This window comes from Daphnia pulex, chromosome 11 (genome assembly GCF_021134715.1).
Source record: "Daphnia pulex isolate KAP4 chromosome 11, ASM2113471v1".
NCBI classification, from domain to species: domain Eukaryota; kingdom Metazoa; phylum Arthropoda; class Branchiopoda; order Diplostraca; family Daphniidae; genus Daphnia; species Daphnia pulex.
In genome coordinates, this window is record NC_060027.1 from 4,723,087 (window position 1) to 4,744,150 (window position 21,064).

At 43.9% G+C, this 21,064-nt stretch overlaps 2 protein-coding genes across 3 annotated transcripts; both read left to right on the forward strand.

Moving 5' to 3' along the window:
- The first annotated feature begins 329 nt into the window (after window positions 1–329).
- On the forward strand, window positions 330–11,064 carry LOC124207690 (rhodopsin, G0-coupled-like). Its single transcript, XM_046605261.1, has 12 exons — window positions 330–873; window positions 4,105–4,240; window positions 4,328–4,418; window positions 4,484–4,550; window positions 4,763–4,901; window positions 5,206–5,243; window positions 5,366–5,499; window positions 5,732–5,854; window positions 5,995–6,092; window positions 8,235–8,402; window positions 8,552–8,666; window positions 9,226–11,064. Exons 1-12 carry the CDS (start codon window positions 780–782, stop codon window positions 9,376–9,378), a joined length of 1,356 nt encoding a protein of 451 aa, XP_046461217.1. The 5' UTR covers window positions 330–779; the 3' UTR covers window positions 9,379–11,064.
- Window positions 11,065–14,748: 3,684 nt separating this feature from the next.
- On the forward strand, window positions 14,749–19,848 carry LOC124207007 (histone-lysine N-methyltransferase 2D-like). 2 transcript variants are annotated; one of them, XM_046604244.1, is made up of 3 exons: window positions 14,749–15,124; window positions 15,242–17,574; window positions 17,636–19,848. In XM_046604244.1, the coding sequence occupies exons 1-3, from the start codon at window positions 15,091–15,093 to the stop codon at window positions 19,358–19,360; spliced, it is 4,092 nt and encodes a 1,363-aa protein (XP_046460200.1). In that variant the 5' UTR covers window positions 14,749–15,090; the 3' UTR covers window positions 19,361–19,848. The 2 variants fall into 2 exon arrangements, with proteins under 2 accessions (XP_046460200.1, XP_046460201.1); XM_046604245.1 differs by having other exon boundaries at window positions 14,790–15,124; window positions 15,245–17,574.
- The last annotated feature ends 1,216 nt before the right edge of the window (window positions 19,849–21,064 follow it).

A 21,064-nucleotide genomic window follows, 5' to 3' on the forward strand; every position in this document is an offset into this window, starting at 1 on the left:
CATCATATCTTTTTATTTGTTGTTTTGAATAAAGCCGCTGCTGCTGCTGCTGGCGAACCCGGACGAATAGTGTTCTCTGTACCCTTTTCGAATCAATCGTTTCACATTCTACGATATCGCAGTTGCAACCGGCGGGTTCTATTTTTGCTTTTGCTTTTTGACTGACTATTACACATCTCTTGATCGATTTTGAATTATCTCGACTTGACGATACAAGAACTCGAATCTTTGATGACTTGGGATTCAAGCTGGTTTCCGATTGTGATACATTAATAAGATGGTTGCTATAGAGGCGTCTGTGCCAGTATAAATGCGTTATGATGTTTCTTCTCTTCTTCAGCTCTTCTTGGTACTGTCGATCGATCCTCACTCATCATTGATCAACGAGCCGGAAAACCGGGTACACCATGCAAAAAGAACTGGAAGCTGGATCAAAGAACATCAAAAATACTGTATCCAAATAAAGGCTTTTTTTTTATTCGTGCGCACCACAATTAATTGATGTTGCATAGCATCAGGAATCCAATGTCCATCAAGAATTCGGCATTTAAGGTTGATTGCGCATGTGCAAAAACAAAACAAAAACCGTCAACATTTCCTCGTCTCCCAAACATCTTGTCGCCTTCGAAGTAAGCTCCCAACTCCCGTCTGGATCGGATTGTTTGAAATAGTTCCATTTCTTTCACTCAATAGTTTTGCATAAATTTAATTACAGACGAATAGTTTGTTTTTAGGATCGTATTTTTTTGGTTTTGAATTCGTCTTCATCGCTCACCAGCATGGAAGAAGACGGTTCATCGTTGTCTACGCGACCTGTTGTCGAAGTCTCGCAGGAAGTGCTTACCATCACTGGAATTTTCCTCACCATCGTCGGTAAATCTTTATTTTAATTTATTTGCCTACTATTACATCAATAGATTATTGGATCCGCATAATAATTTTTCCGCTTTTAGAAAAAGGATTTTTTTTTTTTAGTTTTCAGTCAGATAATATAGAAAAAAATTAATAAATAGGTGCCAACGTTATTATCATATATAATTTATAATTTAAAAAAAAAGACCGCGAATGAAATTTCTGAGTGGAAAATTCAATTATTGTCGATTACGGAGAAAATGGCATCCCAGCAGTATATCAGTATATCAGTCATAGTAACACAAATTCTGACGAAACAATTTTCAATTAAACAACATTTTGATCCATCGTGTGAGAATAAATGTCGGCTTATTACTTTCTCGACTTGCCGTCACCGGATTTTATGTAGCCTAATCAAAGGAAAATCTAGTAACGACGCGCAGTAAAATAATGATCAATTTTCTAGGAACCTCCCGTCTTATATGTGTACTTGTGTAGCCTTGTTAGGCTATTATCAGATAATATAAAGAACGTCAAGTGCTTCAACGTATAATCAACCATTCAGTATTATATTTTGTATCATGGCTTATTATTATCTACTGCTTAAACCACTCAAACTTTTCCTTAAAAAGGTGGCAAACCCGTACGGTATTAACTATACCCCCATGTTCTATGTACAGCTGTCTGCTTTTCAGTTCATCGACGTAGCCTAGCTACTCCGATTTCTTGTTTGTAGATGCGTATTTAACAGAACTTTTTGAAGAGACATGTCTTATCGTGCAGCTATCGATTCTTATTATATGAGTGCGCGGAGTCTCCTGACGTGCAATCGGTTCGCCGTCTGCAAACAATGCCAGATTTTATTTTGAAAAGGGATATATGCTATAGATTCACATGTTTTACTATGAATCCATTTCATGCGTATATTTCAATTGGGCTTACACAAAAATCAGTTCTTGGTATCTCTAATGCTTTTTGCTTGTACTGAAGAATCAACGAATCGTTCGCTTATAATGTAAGGATTCGCTATTATAAGGAAATTGTCCCAGAAGTTGAGGTTGTGATTGTGATTTCACTGCTTCGTATGCACACGGCTTTTTAAAATTAGATCTTGTGCACGCTTGCTGCATTTAGCCTACTATACTCGACTCAAAATCATATAATAAGGCCCTACACGTTACTTCTCATTAAGATTTATTACGATTGCCACTTATACTTCGGGCCCAAAAAGTCAGAGCCGTTTCACCGAATTACTTATTATAACAATACTTTGGCTTTTGAGGACTTTCGGTAGTTCATTTTCCCGGAACTTGTGCGCGGAGTATTTCGGGCGGGAATCGTTCTCGAATACTTGATTAATTTGATAATAAATAAAATGGATCAGAAAAATACATGAGCGCCAAGCGCGTAGTTACAGCTTACAGCCATCGAGGACTTATATAAGTTTTAAGGAGAGTAAGAACTTTTATTTAATGAGCCCTACAGTAAAGCAAGGTAACACTTGGGCAACACAGAATTGATATTTTAGAGAGCTTAATAATTTGCGCCAAATAATTTAAAATGTACCGTGATGGTATACAGAAACTCCGCTGAAATACTGTTTCAAGATTTTGAATAATTTAGTCCTAAGTGCAGCAAGCTGACAACAGCTATAGAGAAAAACTCGATTCATGTTCGTAGTTTCTGTTTATAGTCAACTTTGGTTTTCATAATAAATACGAGTGAATTTGGGAAACTGAACCGATATGTATTTATAGCTGTTTCGCGGATATCCGATTGGGGGACACAGATTGATTAAAAGTTGTGCGGGCGTGGGTTGACAACCGGAATGAGAGATTACCTCTCGTGGGAAAAGACTGGAAAAGACATATAGTACTTATACTAAACATCTTTTGATGTGGTCAGACATAACGAAAAGCACGACTCTCGAGACTAGTGCGTCTTTCCAGGCCGGTCAATAAGAATAACTCTTGCTATTTTTATCCTTTCCAATGCATAGGTATAACAACGGGTAAAAATGGAAGTAAAGATAAGCATCTATAAAAATACGATAGGATTGGAGTGCACGAAACACAAAGAAAAACTCACAGCATCTAAGTAAAGGCTTATGAAAAACGCACGTCTAACATAAAACCGCATAAACCCGGAATTGCTGAGAGCGATCTAAATCACAAGATGGAAGAATACTGACATCAACAGCACTTGATCTTCTCTATTTTTTTTTTCCAAACTTCGCCTATGCACTGGGTGCAATATTCTATCGATCGCACAATTCCTCGTTTCTTATTAGATTCTTTCTTTTTTTCTTCTTTTTTTTTTGAAATTTCTAGTAGCCTATAATGTAATCCTGTTGCAGAATTTTATAATTTCTTTAAGGCAACCTTGAGCTGAGCATCAAGAGACGGATTGCGCACGTTTCCTTCTTTGGAAATATGCTTATGGTGATATTTACCCAAAGTTCAAGAAGTCTATGAAAGTAAATCAGTAATGTAGGATTTGATTTTCCCATTTCAGCAATTTTAGATTGGTAAGAGCGCTTCTCGAATGAACAGGTATTGACCTTTCTGTAATCGAATAAGCAGCGTTCTCTGCTGTCTGTTATCGCAGGGATAAGGTTATCGGGTTATCCCTCTATAATCGATTTATGGAAATAAATCCCTTCTTGCAGGCCCAATTTCATTTTCTGAGGGGATAAACATTGAAAAATTGAAAAATCCGCACAATTTCTACGTGGGCGATGGTTCCTTTTTTAACAGCATCGGAAAAAAAGAGAATAGAATGAAAAAATACATAACTGTAGGAAATTAAACGAGGAATATGTATGTAGATGCAATGTAACCAAATCACAAAAAAAGCTTTTTTGTGTGAAATATGGTTCACTATTAGAGCATCAATGATTTTCGAATCAAAGCGATATTTACGATCGACCTACGCAAAAGCACTATCTAGCTGTGGATAATGGATGGCCAAAACCTTTTAAGCACGTCTTCTAATGGAGCTATGTTTTAAATGTTTATCCACGTTTATAAGTGAAATTTATTATCCTAGACCTATTGATCGAGCTGTGTGAAGCTAGCCAGAACTGAAAATAAAGTAGCCTATCTAGGCAGGCAGCGGGCATCAGTAGACAGTTGATAAACCCGCATCTCGCTCAGACAGATTATAGCCTACATTGCTGCTATAGTACTTGTGAGATGACGTGGGACTCAATGCGTGAATAATAAATGTCTAATGGAATTATTTATTTCAAAGCTATCGTCTCGACGCTGGGAAACGGATCGTTTATTGCCGTCCTACTCCGCAGCAGAGGATTTCGTCGCGACGCTCACCTCATCTTATTAATGAGCATGGCAACTTGTGACCTGGGAATCTCCATCTTCGGTTACCCGTAAATTAAATTATCTACTCTAGAGAAATGAATGAAATTAGAACACTCACGACGAACACAAAGGTGAAATTTCCATTCAAATTTTAGGTTCAACATTGTTTCCTGTTTTGCCGGCACTTGGGTTTTTGGTGACTTTTTCTGCCAGATGTACGCGTTTATGTGCTTCACCCTGGCCATGGTAATTTGTCGTATATACCGACCAAAAATAACATCTAAATTTGCCGTAAACTTGCATTTTGATAGATTTCTGCAAACACGCTGGTGGTTATCTCCATTTTCCGTTACATCATCATCTGCAAGCCGCAAAGTAGTAAGAGCCTCGCATGTTTAAATGAATCCAGTAAACGTCTGCGCAGCATATTCCGCATTATTGTTGCAGTTCATCCGGCCATGCAGTTCCGACTTCCGAGTTCCTGGATGAGAGGATTATCGAGATCGTCCCTCATCCGGGCGGAACCGGTTGGCACTTAATGAATACATAATGACCCTGTCATTTTGTTTTGCTCTCGTTCCATCTCTCAGAGCATAGGCTGACTCCCCGAGTGAGTTGCATTTGCATCGCCGCTACCGTTTTCTACGCTCTAATTTTCACGCTGTCGCCCGTGTTCGGCTGGTCGGCGTACACTTACGAACCCTTCGGCGCTTCTTGCTCATTTGATTGGTACACATTTTTTAAATAGCACTCGACTCCGTATTTTACATAGAATAATAAGTAAACTTCCGAGAGGAGGCGGACAAACTTCATTTACCTCTCAGTAAAATATATGACAATACCATACATAATTCATGTCGAGAAAACGAGAAGTGTACTATTTTGATTAAAGCTTGAAATATTTGTTGTCGCAGAGCGGATGTAATGACGTAGTTCTTTTGAAAAAATGCGATAAATTATGGAAGCCAATATGGCATATTGCAGCTCTATAGAATTTTTAAATTTAATCTTTAATTTGTTATTGGCTGCATAGGTATGACCAGAGCAACAGTGGACTCAGCTATTCAATCTGTAAGTTTAATGTGTTCCTTTATTCCTTCCTATACCTTTGAGTCTGTGATTAACTGCCATTGACATTCATATTCGTTCATATTCTAAAGAGAATCACGTGTTGCCTACTTTTTTTATTCCAGCTGCAACGATTTTCTGCTATGTAGTTCATCTGTCAGTCATGAGCGTGTGCTATCACAAGATTTACAAGCGCGTCTCACAACTTAAACTGGATTCGCTGACTCCACCACTGTCGTCTGACACGGAGAATAATGAGGTTAGATCCCATTAGCGCATGCTATAGTCAGTTCTATTCAGTTTCCAAAGTTTGTTGTATGTCATATTTGTAGTTGTTGTATGTGACGCCCACTTTTTACGCCGTGCCAACTGACGTTGTGTAATTAGAAACGCTTCCGTGATCAGGACGTTGTTATGACTCCCAACCGCTCCCTCCCAACGTTGGCCAGGCTATTCACTATGATGATATCTAATTATCGTTTCATAAACAGGAGGAGAAATCTTGTTTGACTCGCATCTGCTTTGATGCAGCCCTAAACTTCGAGATAGACCAATCAAACATCAACCATCACCGGAATCAAAGGACTTATAAAATTGAAATCCAAGTTCTCAAGGTACAAAATGTCGTATACATACACACAGAATTCGCTGGAAATTTAATTTTTAATAACCCCCGTTATTTAAATGACATGGCATGTTTTATTTTTTAACTCTGCGTTATAACAACACATTTTCTGTTTTTTTCTTAATGTAGCTCAACTTGCTCATGGTGTTGACTTTCTTCGTCATTTGGTCTCCCTACGCCGTTATGTCGTTCGTCTCCATCTACCATCCGGACTTGCCCGCTTTCTGGTATATTTTGACTGGAACATTTTTCTAGAACTTTCAAATCCAACTAGTTTCCTAGTTTTCCCGTTTTTGTTAGGTTTTGTGCGTTGCTTATTCACCAATAAGTTTCTTTGCTAGATTCCTAGATGGGGCCCTTGTGCGTTCTATAGCCATAAGCCAGCCTCAATAACCCCGTAATACGTTTAATTATCAAGCCGAAATAATCAAAGGACGTTGCGTCGCTTGCTTTTTCTTTTCATTTCCTTAACAAACCGTTGGACAGGAGCGTTAACTTCTTGAGAGAAGATTAAAAGATTCTCTCATTTCCCCAGACATTTGTTATTCAGTTATAATATTTTGAGTGGCAGAAAAACGGGTCGATTGAAGCTGTTGGCAAGGGACTGACATCAGTCAAAGGCTTTTCCCAGAGTCATAAAACATGCAACGTGCCATGGGGCTTAGGAGTTAGAACTCAAGAGGTTAAAAAATCGAAAGGGGAAAATTTCGTGTTACACTGACCTCAATCGGAAGAAACTGGACGCTGCTGAGTTCACGTTCACGAGAGAGATCCACCACCGGAAAAATATCAAACGTCTCGAAAACCACTCAGAGGCAAACAATCTCGTCAGGCTCGGTTGTGTCCTGTTTAGAGGTAAAAACGCCGTCCGCGTTCGCTTACCCGGAAAACCGTGTTCGAGCTGTGATGCATGCGGTGAACAACCGCCACAGAGGCCAGGCACACAGTGCCGAGCTCGCAACACCGATCCTCCTTCAGCCATCATCCATCAAGCTCTAATCATTTTTCCACTAGGGGAAATTAACACCCTGTTTCTCCATTAAAAAGCCCCTAAGATATAATAAGATACGAAGCAACTTCCCATGATGAAACGCTTCGTTTGATCCCGAAAAAGAGGGGGTGTTGTACGTCCTCTTTCATTTTCATTATTACTAAAAACGAGATTATAAATCTGTTCTTTTTTCTTTCTTTCTCTTTTTTTCTAAAAGAGAAAATTTCACAACTTTCTAGGGTGGGAACTTAAGTAATTTTTGGCAGAATAACGGAACTATGTAGAAAGTTAAATTTCTTGCCAAACATGTTAACAAACATAGATAACCGACTAAAATGTTGAGACCTATGGGGATTAGAGATTTATTGTCTGGCTTCTCCTTCATATGTTGTATAGACCCGGTTCAATGTCGTCTACGACAATCGATTCGCTTAAATTTCATATAAAAGGCCAACCTCAACCAACTCGTACATGTCTATAGTAGGGACGAACCCGTTGTCTGGCGTCGTCCTCTTGAACTATATAATATCTTGAAGTCTGCCAGAAGCGAAATCTACATTGCCATTCTCGGGATTCTTGAATACAAACTATTATTGCATGAATTATATTAAACGCATAAGACGCTTCCGAGCAAGTTGAGGTGAACTCATCACGGAGGAGTTCATATACGTACATTTAATCTCCAAGTTAGTCTAGTTCAGACATTTCTTATACAGTGTTCCGCGACCCACTAATAAACAGAGCGAGATCGTTAACAATAAATGCTCTAGTCTAATAGAATTGCAGTTTTGTACAATATGCTTGCCGGTTGTTGGTGCTGCAGGTGTTGGTGGGCCAGACTGTAAAGTACAGAGCAACCGTTTAAAAACCGAATTGTGCTCCAATATCCAATATGGCATGCTAGTCGTAATAGTTGCAATTATAAAAGTCAGAGCGTATAACATATCCGTAATAGACGAGACAATTTTTATTTGATCGTAATAGCGCCCTCCTTAGTCAAGTTATTTGGAGCGTGAGAAGGTATATGTGATAGACGAAATAGCCGTAATATCGTTCGGACTAATTGTCATTTTTTTTTTGTCATTATTCTATTTCGGGTGGTATTTTTGTTTTTCCGTGGATAAGGCGGCCGGTGGAAAGTCTGAGGAAGAAGAAGCAGAAGGAGGGGACGTATATAGAGATATGGGCTAACGATGTTGTGGGATACCGCTTTTGTTCTTGTGTGTGATTATAAAACATCTGAGTGTGTCGGTAGTAGTAGTTCTTGTGTTGCTCGGTATACAAACTCGGAATAGGTTTATAAATACTACACCCATACCACCGATTATTAATGACACCGATTACGGTCTATACGGCCTATTGTTATACGTTCAAAAAGGTACATCTTCCCGACGGTTTTCGCCAAAATGTCGTGCATGATGAACCCGCTCCTTTACGGGCTGACCAATTCCTCGCTGCGTCGCGAGCTGCGCCATTTGTGGCAGGACATTTGCTGCCAGGGTAAAACGGACGCCGAAGATCGCCACTGTCATTACCGCAATCGCAGGTTTCGTTCGAGACGATATGATCATTATTATTTTTTATTTTTTTCTCGTTCGTCCTTTTCTCTTCGTGTTTTAAAAAATGACAGTCATTGAACGATGATTCGTGTAGTATTGGAGGCCATAAAACGTATTTATTTTCTTCTTCTTTTAGATACGGAAAAGACGGTGAGATTGACCGGCCGATATACGACAAGGAAGGAGTGTACCTCGGTAAAGTGAACCAGGGCACTTGCATGTGCTCTGGATGCGTCGAATCGCGCAGAGAGGTAAAAAAAAATAAACAAAACAAAAAAACAGATAAATAAACAAGGAAGCCGAACGAATCGAGAGATGTATGAAAAGAAAAAAGTTCAACTCATCCGGTTTTCGGATGAAAGAAAAATAGCGCATTTGATTTGAATTTTTTCTGTCGCAAATGTTTAGCTATACTTGGAATTTCCCGAAAATCGTGATTCTGTTGGACCACATAATAGTAAAAGGGAAAATATTGTTATCAGATGTTGCTCGAATTGTTGCGCATGAGTGGAGACACTCGGGAGCTCGACCACTTGACAACCTGAATAATTGAGTGCCTTAACTGCAATTTTTACCTCTCAACCAGTCAAGGAGAAAGAATGCAATCACTCTTTCTAGAATTTCCTGATGCTTGTAGTGTAGCCTATAGTCGCAATGGCTGATCGCCTTTTAAAATATTTTTTTCTAGTTTTTGGGTACGATTTGAAGTTTTCACCCAAAAGATTGAGAGGAATGATTTATAGCTGGCCAATAAAGCATGTCATCAGCCTCACTATAATAATTCTGTCACGCTGCATTATTCCAAATTAGGTCGAATTGCTGATCCGTCTTCAGACGCAACGCTCACGAGACTCGGAATTGAATGCGACATCGATCGTCGAGACCAGCCATTCGGGAGAGGAATCTCATTTGAAGCAGAACCCAAAAAAATTGAATGGCGAATTCACGGAGGTTGAGGGTTGATCATTATTCCCATCATTGGCTCTCTGATGGTTTATTGGATTTCTTATATTCCGCCATTTTGATTCGAATTGAACTCGGCCGGACGTTTGGGTCCAGAATGATGACGTAAAAAATGCGATCGATGTTTGCAATATTTACAAACACATTTGAAAACCATCGTAAAACTATAGAAATACAGACATTAAATAAGGATGAAAATGGGGAAAAAACACACAAAAACGTACAAAATATATACCCATCATACCGTTGAAGTTGCTCTAATTGTTTTTTTTTGTTATTTCCTGTTGTCACCCAACGAACACTCGTATACCGGTACTATATAATAACGTTTCCGTTTGGTTGGTTTTTATTTTTATATTTTAGCGCTTTTAAAAACCATCTTGTATCTTATACGACCCGACAGCAGCAACCAATCTTGTTTTAGCTCCCAACTCCCCTTATTTCTTTCATTTTATGAGACACTAGCAGTCATAACCGTATTCCTTGGGCGTAAAAAAAAAGTTGTATATGATGACTACCTCTGTAATTACCATTTGTCCAATCCTAATCACGGTACATTATATTCGTGGGACCGCGTCTATATTTCCTGGCCAAATTCATCCTTTTCTCTTCTTCATTGTCGTCCTCTTTGTTTGATGTTTTCCTTTTTCTCTCGTCTGTACATATACTCAAGTCTGATACGATTTACTGTACACATTATTATATATACCTTTGCCAAAACAGAAAAAAAAGAAAAAGATTATTTTCCTCGATCAGAAGAAGACGAAGAAGAGCTAAAGCCCAAATTGTACACAGAGCGATGGTCACGACCGAAATTTCCGGGGACGATGACGACAACCCAGCCTCCCGTGACGGCCCATTCCATTCCAAACTTATTGTACTTTTCTGCCTCTTATCGATCCGCTTCGAGCGGATTTTTTAAAGCTCTTCTGGCAGCGCCAAACTGTTGACAATGTTGACACTTGGTGAGCGTGTGGATGCCAGCGTATTACTTAACCTCTCGCGTGATTGCGGTTTTTTTTACACCTGTCTCCACATACATGTATAGTACTCTCGAGCTGTTTTTCTTATATATATCTGGTTTCCTCGCTTGCACATCTTTTGGGTCTTACGGTTTTCTATTTTTCCAGTTTGTTTTTTTGGCTGTGTGGATTTTTTTTTCCTCCCCCAAAGTCTGTGCTTTTCTTCCTCTCGAAAAAAAGAGCCGGCGAAGAAGAACAACATGTAAGAAGAACGGCTCCCGTGGGTTGTCCGGCTGCTCCGCCATGTAGATACCGTTTTCCCGGTGCGCAGCAGCAGAAGAGTAGCGACAAATACAAGCCAACAGTGAATTGTGCCAGTTGTTCCACTTGATTGGACATTCTTCCTCCCGCCCGTCTCATATACATGTTGAAGACCACACAAGCGTTTATATGTGAATTCACGGGCCAACGAGGATTATTACCATAAATTGCGGGAAATTTATCAAAAACCTGCGAATTTGACCTTTTCTCTAATCTCTTACACAATGTCCGTTTTTATGTTCTTTTTTTAAAGAGTCGTCTCCGTTGATAGTCGAGCCACGATTGTGCATCCTCCATTTCTTTCCTGGTTATGTGGTACAATTTCTTATTTTTTGTTTCGCTGTGATTATCTCATTTTTTTTTTTCGGAATACATTTAGTATGTATCACGCCGTCCATTATTTGCGTGTAGGACCAACGTCTGATAATGCGAGCGAACTCAAATCACCAAGATGTGCTCTTGCTGTACAAAGCCCGAAAAAAAGTAACGAGACTGGTAGACCCCAGACGATATGTAATTGGCCCGCCGGCCGCAAACGAGGTCTACTATCTATCTCTCTCGTCTGCAAGAACAATGGAATTGAAACTTGAAATCGTAAAAATCACGAAAGAAAGCAGAGCAAAAAAGAAAAAGAAAAAAAAAGGAAAAATAAATAAAATGATTATTAGTCTTATAATATATAACAATGTGTGCAGACAATGGCAGAACCCATTTGTTTTGGGTCTCTCCCATCTTGTATGGCTCCTTTTTCGCAATTAAAAGAAAATTTTGGCACTCAGACAAACCCATAAGAAATGGCGATTTCAATCCTGCCCCTCCAAACAGACCCCAAACATTCCACAAGTGCTCGTAAAGCCATCGGTCGTGTATTATTAGCTTTTTTAATAGATCTAGTTTTGTTTTTTTGTTTCCCCGGTCCAACAGCACAGTGGTCAGGTGGAAGAAGCGGACCAATTGATGGCGAAAGCGTCTCGTAATGTGTAGCGGTAAACGCTTAATCATTCAACATTAAACAACAAGCCACAGGAACGCGACGCAGCAGCGGGAGCGGCGGGGGTGACTGCTGTGCGCAAGTTGCTATTGCGCACGTCTTTTACGCATTGAAATCGAACGAACGAACGCACCTAGACGTACACAACAAAGAAATCAACAACAACAAACAAACAAATTCAGGTTAGTGGGTGGCTGGGGTTCGCTGCATCCGAATCAACCCCTCGAGGGTGTTGGAGTCAACGGCAGCAACAACAACAACAACAACGGGGCGACGGCGCATCAGCAGCGGCGCCGCGTCGAAGCCGATCAAGGGAGTAAAAGAGGAGGCTCTCACACACGCACAAGAGAGCGACTGTCACGGTGTGGACATAACGGGTTGCCCAGATGCAACGACGGAAAACGTGCGTGAATTTCACGCTAAGTCAAATTTGAAAGATCGTCGAAACGCGCCATCGGTGAATAGAGACAGCCGGGTCACAATGGATGTCTAGTTAAAATGAAATGAAATAAAATAAAATAGAAAACTACGCGGGAGACAGAGCGGAACCAGAACGCCAGTTTTCCGCGGGGGCAATCGCTCTCCTTCTATAGACGCGTCTAATAATATTAATAGACGCGCGCACAATCTGCTGGCCTCAAGGGCGAAAAAAGAAGAAAAGCAAAAGAAGCGCCTACCTATATAGTGGAATAAGTGTGGGGGCTGAATGGGAATATATAAGGAGCAAAAAGGCCCATGTCGGCCGCCTATATAGGAGTCGTTATATACGTTTGTATCCGTACGCGAGCAGCTGTTGTGCAACAGCAACGAAGATTTATGCACCCGAATTTGATTCGCTGAACTGATCTCAATCGCCCGAAAGGGGGGAAACAAATTCCACCAGGGAATAATATAATAGAAAAATAATTCTTTTTCATTTTTTTATTTCAGAATGGAAAATGGAAGCGCGTTTGTTGTGTTTCGGGATGAATCGCCGACTTATTTGGAAAAACTCCCCGCGGGAATCCGGAAAAATTTTTCTCCGCGCTATTTTATAATGGCGCATTTTGTTGGTGGGGGGAAAACAAAAGAAGAGAAAACGACAATAACGCAATCGCTCGTCATATAAACCAGTCGGAATGTCGCTGTGTGCGTGTGTGATAGCGCGGAATGGATTTCTCATGCGGAAAATTCGGGTTATGATGGACGGCGTTTAAGAGAGAGACAAATCAAAAAGAAAATATAATAAAAATAGGATTCTTTTTTCTCATTAAAACGCTTTCTCTGGTTGTGATTTTTTTGTTTTTCAGGCCATCTCGTTTGCTCCCGTTTTATAGTCAATAAACGGAGGGAGAAGAAAATGTGATGTGATGATAGAGCGTCGTCGTCGTGACGGGCCCGATGGAATCCTCTTCACCCGGCCATTCAGGGTCACAATAAAGAACAGCTGGAACTTGCGCACACAATGCGCATCATCAATTGCACATCAAAACAGTCGAGGAAAAAAAAACGGGACGGCCTCGTCCGTGCAATGGGGGCATATTTTACACAAACAACCGGATAAAAATAAGAAGAAGATAATGGCAGGGCTCTTCCTATAAATCACCTTCGCAATCAGGTGGTATAGTGATGATCAGCTCCGCGATTGGACCTTATGATTTTGCATATTAACCAGCGCATTATTATGAAATTGACTGGTGGCCGCTAGTGCCGTTCTCAATTTTCCAAAGGGAGAAGAAGAAGAAGAAGGCTGACGAAAAATAAAATTACGAGTTGGGATAGGAATGGATGTACATAATATACGTACTGTTAACTTGGAGGGAGGCAACAGGTGGCCAAGTCGTTTTTTTTTTTTTTATTTTTTTTTAGAACGCGGCTATTGTTGGCTCCTTTTTCTTTTTTTCCCTTTTTTCTTCGTTCGTTCGTTCGTTCGTTCGTTTCTTTTTCTTTTTGGGGGCCCGTTGCTGGACCCGTAGCTGGAAGGCGTTTTGTAGATAGAGGGATATGATCACTCACGCACGCACAAGGTACCCCGGAACACATTTACTTGCTTTGGCTATAGCACAGACACACACATATACTCTACGTATAACAAAAACCCCGTCAAAATAAATCGAGACATTTTCAACCAACCGAAAGATAACTTCTTTTTATAACGCCGATGAACGTTAGAGATGTAGATTCTCTTTTAACAGCCGTCCATCTGTATAAAGTGTATATCCATTAAAAAAGTAGGAGAATAAAACAATCCCTCGGGTTTCTTCTAGAACTATACGCGCACCAAGAAGCCGAAAAACGAGAAATGATAAAATTTCTGAAAAAAAGAAGAAGAAAAATGAATATATTTAAATAGTATATACACGAATAATAATATTCCATCAAAGTGAGAAATAAAAGGGGGAAACAAAAATACACGGCAGCTGTACCGTAGCGGTGATGGGCCGTAAGGGTCATTTGGGCACTCAGCAATCTAGGTTATCATTTTTTTGGTCTGCTGTGGAAAGTCCTTTTTCCTTTTCTAAATGGTCGTTATGTAACGCACAACAGACTCTGGAAGAGTGTGCGATTCCCGTCACCTATGCTGAGGCATTCAGTTCGAATTTTCTTTATTTTTTTATGATAATAAGCGCCGCGACGCGACCGTGTAAGACAGCACCGGTGCATCTGCGAAATAACGGACCAACCACACAACACGGGGCTATTACGATTGGCTGCTGTGTGCACTGCTGTGCTGCTGTTTAACCAGGTCGAACAGTTGGATATTGTCGCACAAAAAAAAGAAAGATGCGCATAAGAGTTGGCCGCGGCAGCAAGCTGTGCCGAGATATACAGGCTCCCATCAGCAGCATCTTCCTCTTCTCTACATATGAATTTGAGAGTATCTAACCGGATTAGAGATAAAAATAAAAAAAATGAAAGATGCGGATGACTGCCGTTCCCTTCTTCTTCTTTTCACGAATTTTGTTTGTTTGTTTGTTTTTTCCTCCTTCGAAAATTTTTGTTGCGTTTTTTTTTCCTCACGCACACCGGTGGCCTATAGCCGGTGCCAGCCGAAAAAAAAAGCAGGCCTTTGGGCTTTTGGGTATAGTTTGAAGCTTCTTCCTGAAAGCTTGAACGAGCCAGAAGAGCGTCATAGCCCATGTGGCTCTGCTGGCTGTGGTTCACTTGGCCGCCGTCAGTGTTACAAGAAGGCAGCGCTGCAACGGTTGCGACTTCATTAACCAACCAGCTACTGACGACGACGTTAGTTCGTGGCTCCGCTCTGCCTTCCTACTATTTTTGCTCGACTGTTTTTTTTTTGTCTTCGTGATTTTCCGTTCCGTTTTCATTTCATCCCTCCGCAATCGCATTGATTCGCTACTTAATTGAACATTTTCGTTTTCCCCACATCCACGTGATTTGATTGAATATCCATTGATTGAGTTTGACATCATCCGGATTTGACACATCTCCGCCAAAATGGGGAGGCTCAAGTGTTTCTTACTCTTAGCTGGTAAGTTTTTGAATCCGTCCGGAATTTCATTTCATCAAATTCATTTTATAGTTTAATTTGCTCATTATTTTTTAAATTGTGATGGCGGTCAGTTAATTATGATAATGAATTTTTCAGTAGCAACTGCGACGCTGGTCAAAGCCGACGACGGCTGGAAGCGATTGTTGGAGCTCAACACGGCCCAGGAAAGCCGATCGGCCCAGTGGGCCAGGAGCAGCAACGGCGCTGGCGGCAATCGAGTGCCATTCGTTCCGGAAGACATCGCCATGCCACCTCCGTGGCTCCTGCCTAACCAGCAGCCGCAAGTGGCCTTCCCGGTGGCCCAGGCTCAGGTCAGAAGTTTCTTCGACGAAGAAGTCGTCGACTGGCCGCCCCGGTCGCCCAAATTAGCCTCGGGAAGGTCGCAACATCCGCCGGAGCCGTCGAGTCGCCAACAGCCGCCGCCGCCTCCGATCCACACGACTCTTCAGCCGCCTCGCCGGCAGTGGACCGATTCGCCCATCCGTCCCGTCCAGCACGTTTGGCTGGACGGCGATCGCCAGCAGTCGACGTCCCAACGACCCCAGACGGCCACCAAGAAAGCGACGTCGATTAAACTGCGAGATCTAGCGGCACCTGTCACCCAGCAGGTCGTCGATCTAATAAAACTGCCGGCCCCTGTCGAGCCGGAAGAGCCGTACCAAAAGGCCCCGGCCAATGAGCCGAAGCCGGAGCAGAATCGCCGTCAGAATAAGCAGCAGCAGCAACCAACGGCCAATCGAAAGTCCGTTATGAGCTCGTACGACTCGAGTGAATACGACTACGACGACGTTTCCAGCAGCGGCCATCAGGAGAAGCGGATCATCAACGCCAAAAGCGACCACTACGACGAACTGGACTCGAGAGATCAGAGCTTCTACGACGAATCGCCTTCACTGACCGAGGTGGACGCCACCATGTCTGTCGGTGGCGGCCAAGAAGATTTTTACGCCCAAACGGCCGCACCACCTCAGCGCCGCCAACAGACTGTCGTCCAGCCGTTTCAGGCGCCGGAATCGCGCCGTCAGCCACCGCAGTTGCAGCCCACCAGCGTGGAAGAGGCCGATGTTGAGCAGCACCAAGCGTTCGATTACGGCAAAACCATTTTCCGCACTCCAGTCAACTCGGGCCAGAACGGCCGGCAACAACAGCAACAGCACGCCTTTCCTGCTCTTCACGAGCCGGCCCAGCAGAGGGAAAACTTGGGCCGGCCTTCGACTTATGGCGACGAGCCGCTAGAGACGGAACGACAGCAGCAGCAGCAACCGGCCAAAGCCAAACAAGGGCAGCAGCAGCAGACAGCTGTTAGGAGGCCAGCACAGCAGCAGCAACGGCAGCAGCAGCAGCCATCAGAGCGGAACACATCGCCAGCAGAAATGGCCGTTTTCGAAGCCGAACGACCTAGTTTCCATTCGCCGAACCTGCAGGCCTCGCCGCCCAACCAGCAGCAGCGACAGTTTGAGGTCGGCCAACAACATCACCACCAGCGACAACAGGTGCCGGCCCAGCAGCAGCAGCAGCAGCAACAAGTTGGCGATTGGCCACCACCACGCCATCCGGCGGGGGATTTGAATCGCAAAAACAAACCCAGAATTAATCCAGCCCACCACCCGGAAGAACAGCAGCAGCAACAATCAACGGACAATTTTGGCAACGTTCCAAGGTACAAACCGAAGAATCCGGCCGTCCAACCGGTCCAGCCACAACAGTACCAAGAGGAGCGCGAAGATCCTGATCTACAACCACCCTACCATCATCAACCGCCACCTTACCGTCCGGAAGAAATCGGATTGAACTACGACCAACCGGAAGAGCCGGAGAGACCGCAGGAGCACCACAGGCCGCAAGAGCACCATAAACCCATCTACGATTACCAAGACGGCCAGCAATCACATGGGCCGAAGAATCAGCGAATTCGTCGCCCGCCTCCCACCGAGTCTCGCCCAGCTCCGGAATTCGACCCGGCCCCTCAGAGCAATCCTTGGCAGCAGCACAATACTAAGCAGCAACCGGAAGAGAACGCTTACGATCCGTACGGCCAGCAGCCAAATGCCGATCCCTACAGGGAGCCTGAACTGCATCAAGTCCAGCCATACGAGCAGGAGGCAGCCCAAGAACCTCATCACCAACCGCAAGAGCATCAAACGGAAGGACCCCTGCCGCTTGCTCCGGCTCCGGGACGACGCCCGGCCAGCGGTCGCCCCTCGTTTCAGTCCGGCGAAAGGTTCAACGGAGCGGCCCAGCACGATGAAAAGGAAAATAATAACAATAACGACGGGGATTTCGACTCGCCTGGCCCATTCAAAGCGCCACCACCGCAGAGACCGCACCACCCGCAGTCTAATAACAGACAGCGACCTCATCGGCCGCCACCCACTCACCAGCGGCCCAAAGACGCCTCGCTTGTCACCCAGGGCCTCAACACCCTCAAGGTAAATTGAAACGAATCAAAACTATTATGCAGAAATCGATGACTAAATGACAATTTTATAGACGCTGGTCGGACTCCAGACTTCACAGCAGCAGCGTCAGCAACGGCCGCATCATTCCTTCAACCGGCCCGGAGGACCCCGGAGGAGACCGCCCCAGCATCAGCCAGGAAATAATTTCGATAATAACGGAGGTGAAATAGGTCGACAGGATCAGGATGCCAGCGAAGAATTCGGTTCATCCGATTTGAATAATTTCCCGGTTCAAGCCCGTCACAATGTCCAGCCGAATATCGACGAGCCGATGGAACACCGCGGCATTCCCGACGATGACATTCAGGATATCGTTCCGCCTTCCGTGTCGACCACCGAGACGATTCCACCACCGACGAGGGTCACGGCTCCATCCACTCGTCCGTCAACTCGGCCGCCGACTGAAGCTCCGGAGCTACCCGTTCCGGTGTCCAGCACAGCGGCTCCGGAGGAGACCAAGAGCACTCTGTTCCCTCCGTTCAACAAGCGAGTCCGTCCTCAACCACCGTCTCCGGCCCAGACGGAAAACAAGGCCAATGCCGGTAAGGACAGTCCAGCCGGCCAATTGCGGATCACTTCCTACAAGCAGCGCATCGAAGCCATGAAAGAGCGGGCCAAGCTGAGAGAGCAACTGGCCCAGTCAAAGAAGGACACTGAAGGCACGGTTGAACAAGCGCCGGAACCGGTTAGTCCGGTCTCCGTGTCCAGCACTTCCACGACGACAATTAGACCGTCGACAACGCGGCCGAAAATTCCACCCAGGATGCCGGTGAGGAGGCCAGTCACTGCCGGCCCACCTTCCTCGACCAGCAGCACCACAACGGAATCTGTTCCGTTGATGGAGAAAATGGACAAGGTGCCGGAATCCAGAGAATCCAGCAACTACGACCAGTACAAACGTCGTTTCAAACCGAAACCTTCGTTCAGCCGGCCGTCGCCCAAAGAGGAAGAGCCGGCCGCTTCGCCCAGCGAAGAAGTCGCTTCTGCCAAAGTTGCTGACTTCCGTGAAGAGGAAGACTCGTCTTCCAGCCGGAAGAACCTCTTCGGCAAGATGCCCGGCAGTCCGTTCGTCAGGAGACGGATCCAGCAAAAGCAGCAACGAGAGGAAGAAGAGCGTCTGCTGTCGGAGGAGAGTTCCAAAGGTCCGGCAGCAATCAAAAAGGAATCTGTCGACAAAGAAGAGATGCCCGCAGTGCCGGCCGGTCCAGCTCTTCGACCCAACAAGAGAATAAGGCCGGGCCAATTCGCCCGCACCACAACGGCGGCGCCGATCGTCGAACCGTCGCTGGACAACGAAGACGAGCCGGCCTCATCCGTCCTGGCGTCACCCGAACAATGGCCGCCAACATCCGAGCCGCACACTCCCGTCAAACCGGAAATATCCGGCGGGTTGACAGCAGCCGAGGAAGAAGAAGAATCGCCCAAGATCGAGCTGGTCAGCATCGCTCCCGCTCCGCCGGCCAACGAAGAGTCTGACAATCACCAGCCGCAGCAGCATCAACCGGCTGAAGAGCCGGAAGAATTCCCAACGCATCAGCAGCCGCCGCCATTCGCTTTCGAATCGTCCGGGCAGCCCTACCTGGACAAACCGGACGTGTCCAGCGAGCGGATGGGTACCGAAGAGGAACAAGCGGAGCCGATCCAAGTGCAAGAAAAGCCAAGGCATTCATTTTTCACGATGGCCACCAACGATCCCATTCTGCCCATCGAAGAATTACTCAACATCCGCGTGAGAGACAACGGCAAAGATATGTAAATCTCCCGCGCTTCTTAAATAACCATTAACAGCTAAAATTATGGACGGCAGGCATTTCGTTTTAATTTAATTCACAGCAATATTTTCCGCTTGTCCAATCCACTTCCCTGCGACCTTATAAAAATTTCTTTGAATAAAAACTGGCCAATCAGCATTTTGCGCTCTACCCCCCTCCCCCAACCCCCCATTTTCGTGCTACGTTATCGACGAGAGAGAAAAACAAACATAATTTTTTTTTGGTCTTGATTGTTCTTTTTATTATTGGTTGGTGTCGTTTGTAAATAAAACACACACTCTATATTATATAATGTGAGCTCTATTTTGTGAATCGGTTCCACACACACACCACCACCACATCGTAGGTTCTTTTTTTTCTTTCAAATTTTGATATGTTTGTTTGCTTTTATTTATTTTTAAATTTTTTTTTAAATCTGTACTATTTTTTTATGTCGATTGTAAACGAAACAACAGGTTTGTGTTCTGGGTGACATTCTTTATTGATATTTGCTTTTCTTTCTGCTGACTCGGTTGATTTTTCCAATTGGTTGATTATTTTTAGACAAGTAAAATAGCAATTTTCACTGTTATATAGCCTGCAGAATGTTTAACCACTAAACAGTCGATTTTAAAGCATTTGGAAATTTCTCCAGTAAAATAGGAAAACTAAAAAAATTCAAAAAGCAGTTCACAAATTGTTTTGGGTCACGAATTGTATTCCATAAGACGTTTAATTTGCCTTCGAGGTGTGTACATCACCGAAATGCCTCCAATCGGAAGTCGGTGCATTTTCCTGCTGGCAATTAAAATAGGAAACCCGGAAATGTGTGAACGAGGAAACTGAATTTAGATTACGAAATGGCGTGAAATGAATTCACGGATGACGTACATGACGCAAAGCATAGTCTACTGCCACCGAGGTGAACGTAATCAATACATAAAGTCATTACGTTGAATCACACGTCAAATAATATAGGCCGGCAGTTGGGCCACGTAGGCAACAACAAACGTTGGCCTGATTTGTGATGGGCCCTAAATCTGGTTGTTGTTGTTGTTGTTGTTGGTCTACCCTCAGTCCGTTCTTGCCGCCGGGCCAGCCTTTTCTTTGCCGTGCATGTTATTCTTATATTTCTTCTCGAATGTGCGCACCATGTTGTCTATAGTGCCGCAGTCTTGAGCGCTACCAAGGGAAACCAAAAACAAGCCGGGAGGTCCGTGTGTGATGATGAGATCGTCGCCATCCACCAGCATGACCCGCCCCGGAGCATCACACCGCAACCGGCCGAAACACCAACCATCTGTTGCGGTTTCATTTCAATGTAACGCGCGTCGACCCCTCCAAGAGAGTCTCTCTCCTCTATGAGTTTGCAATGTCACGGCCAAGGACTGTAGACCGCGCACATATTACAGTAATACTCATCCAGCAATAGTGTCTGCCAGCAGCGGATTAGGCACAGATGACTTTTGTACATAAAACATTCGCCCGAGTACAAGGACCCCCTTCCATAGCCCGGCGCGTTCAAACTGCAATATGGTGGTGCTTATATTCGTGCGTGTTGTTATGTTACTGGGTCAACACAACTTCTCTCTCTCTCAGATGTTATATAAAGCAAAAGACCCATCACACGCGATGTTGTTTAATTCTTTTTTCCAAAGCGCCTTTTGATCTTCTTTAATTCACTGAATCTTTTTTTCTTTTTTCGGTAT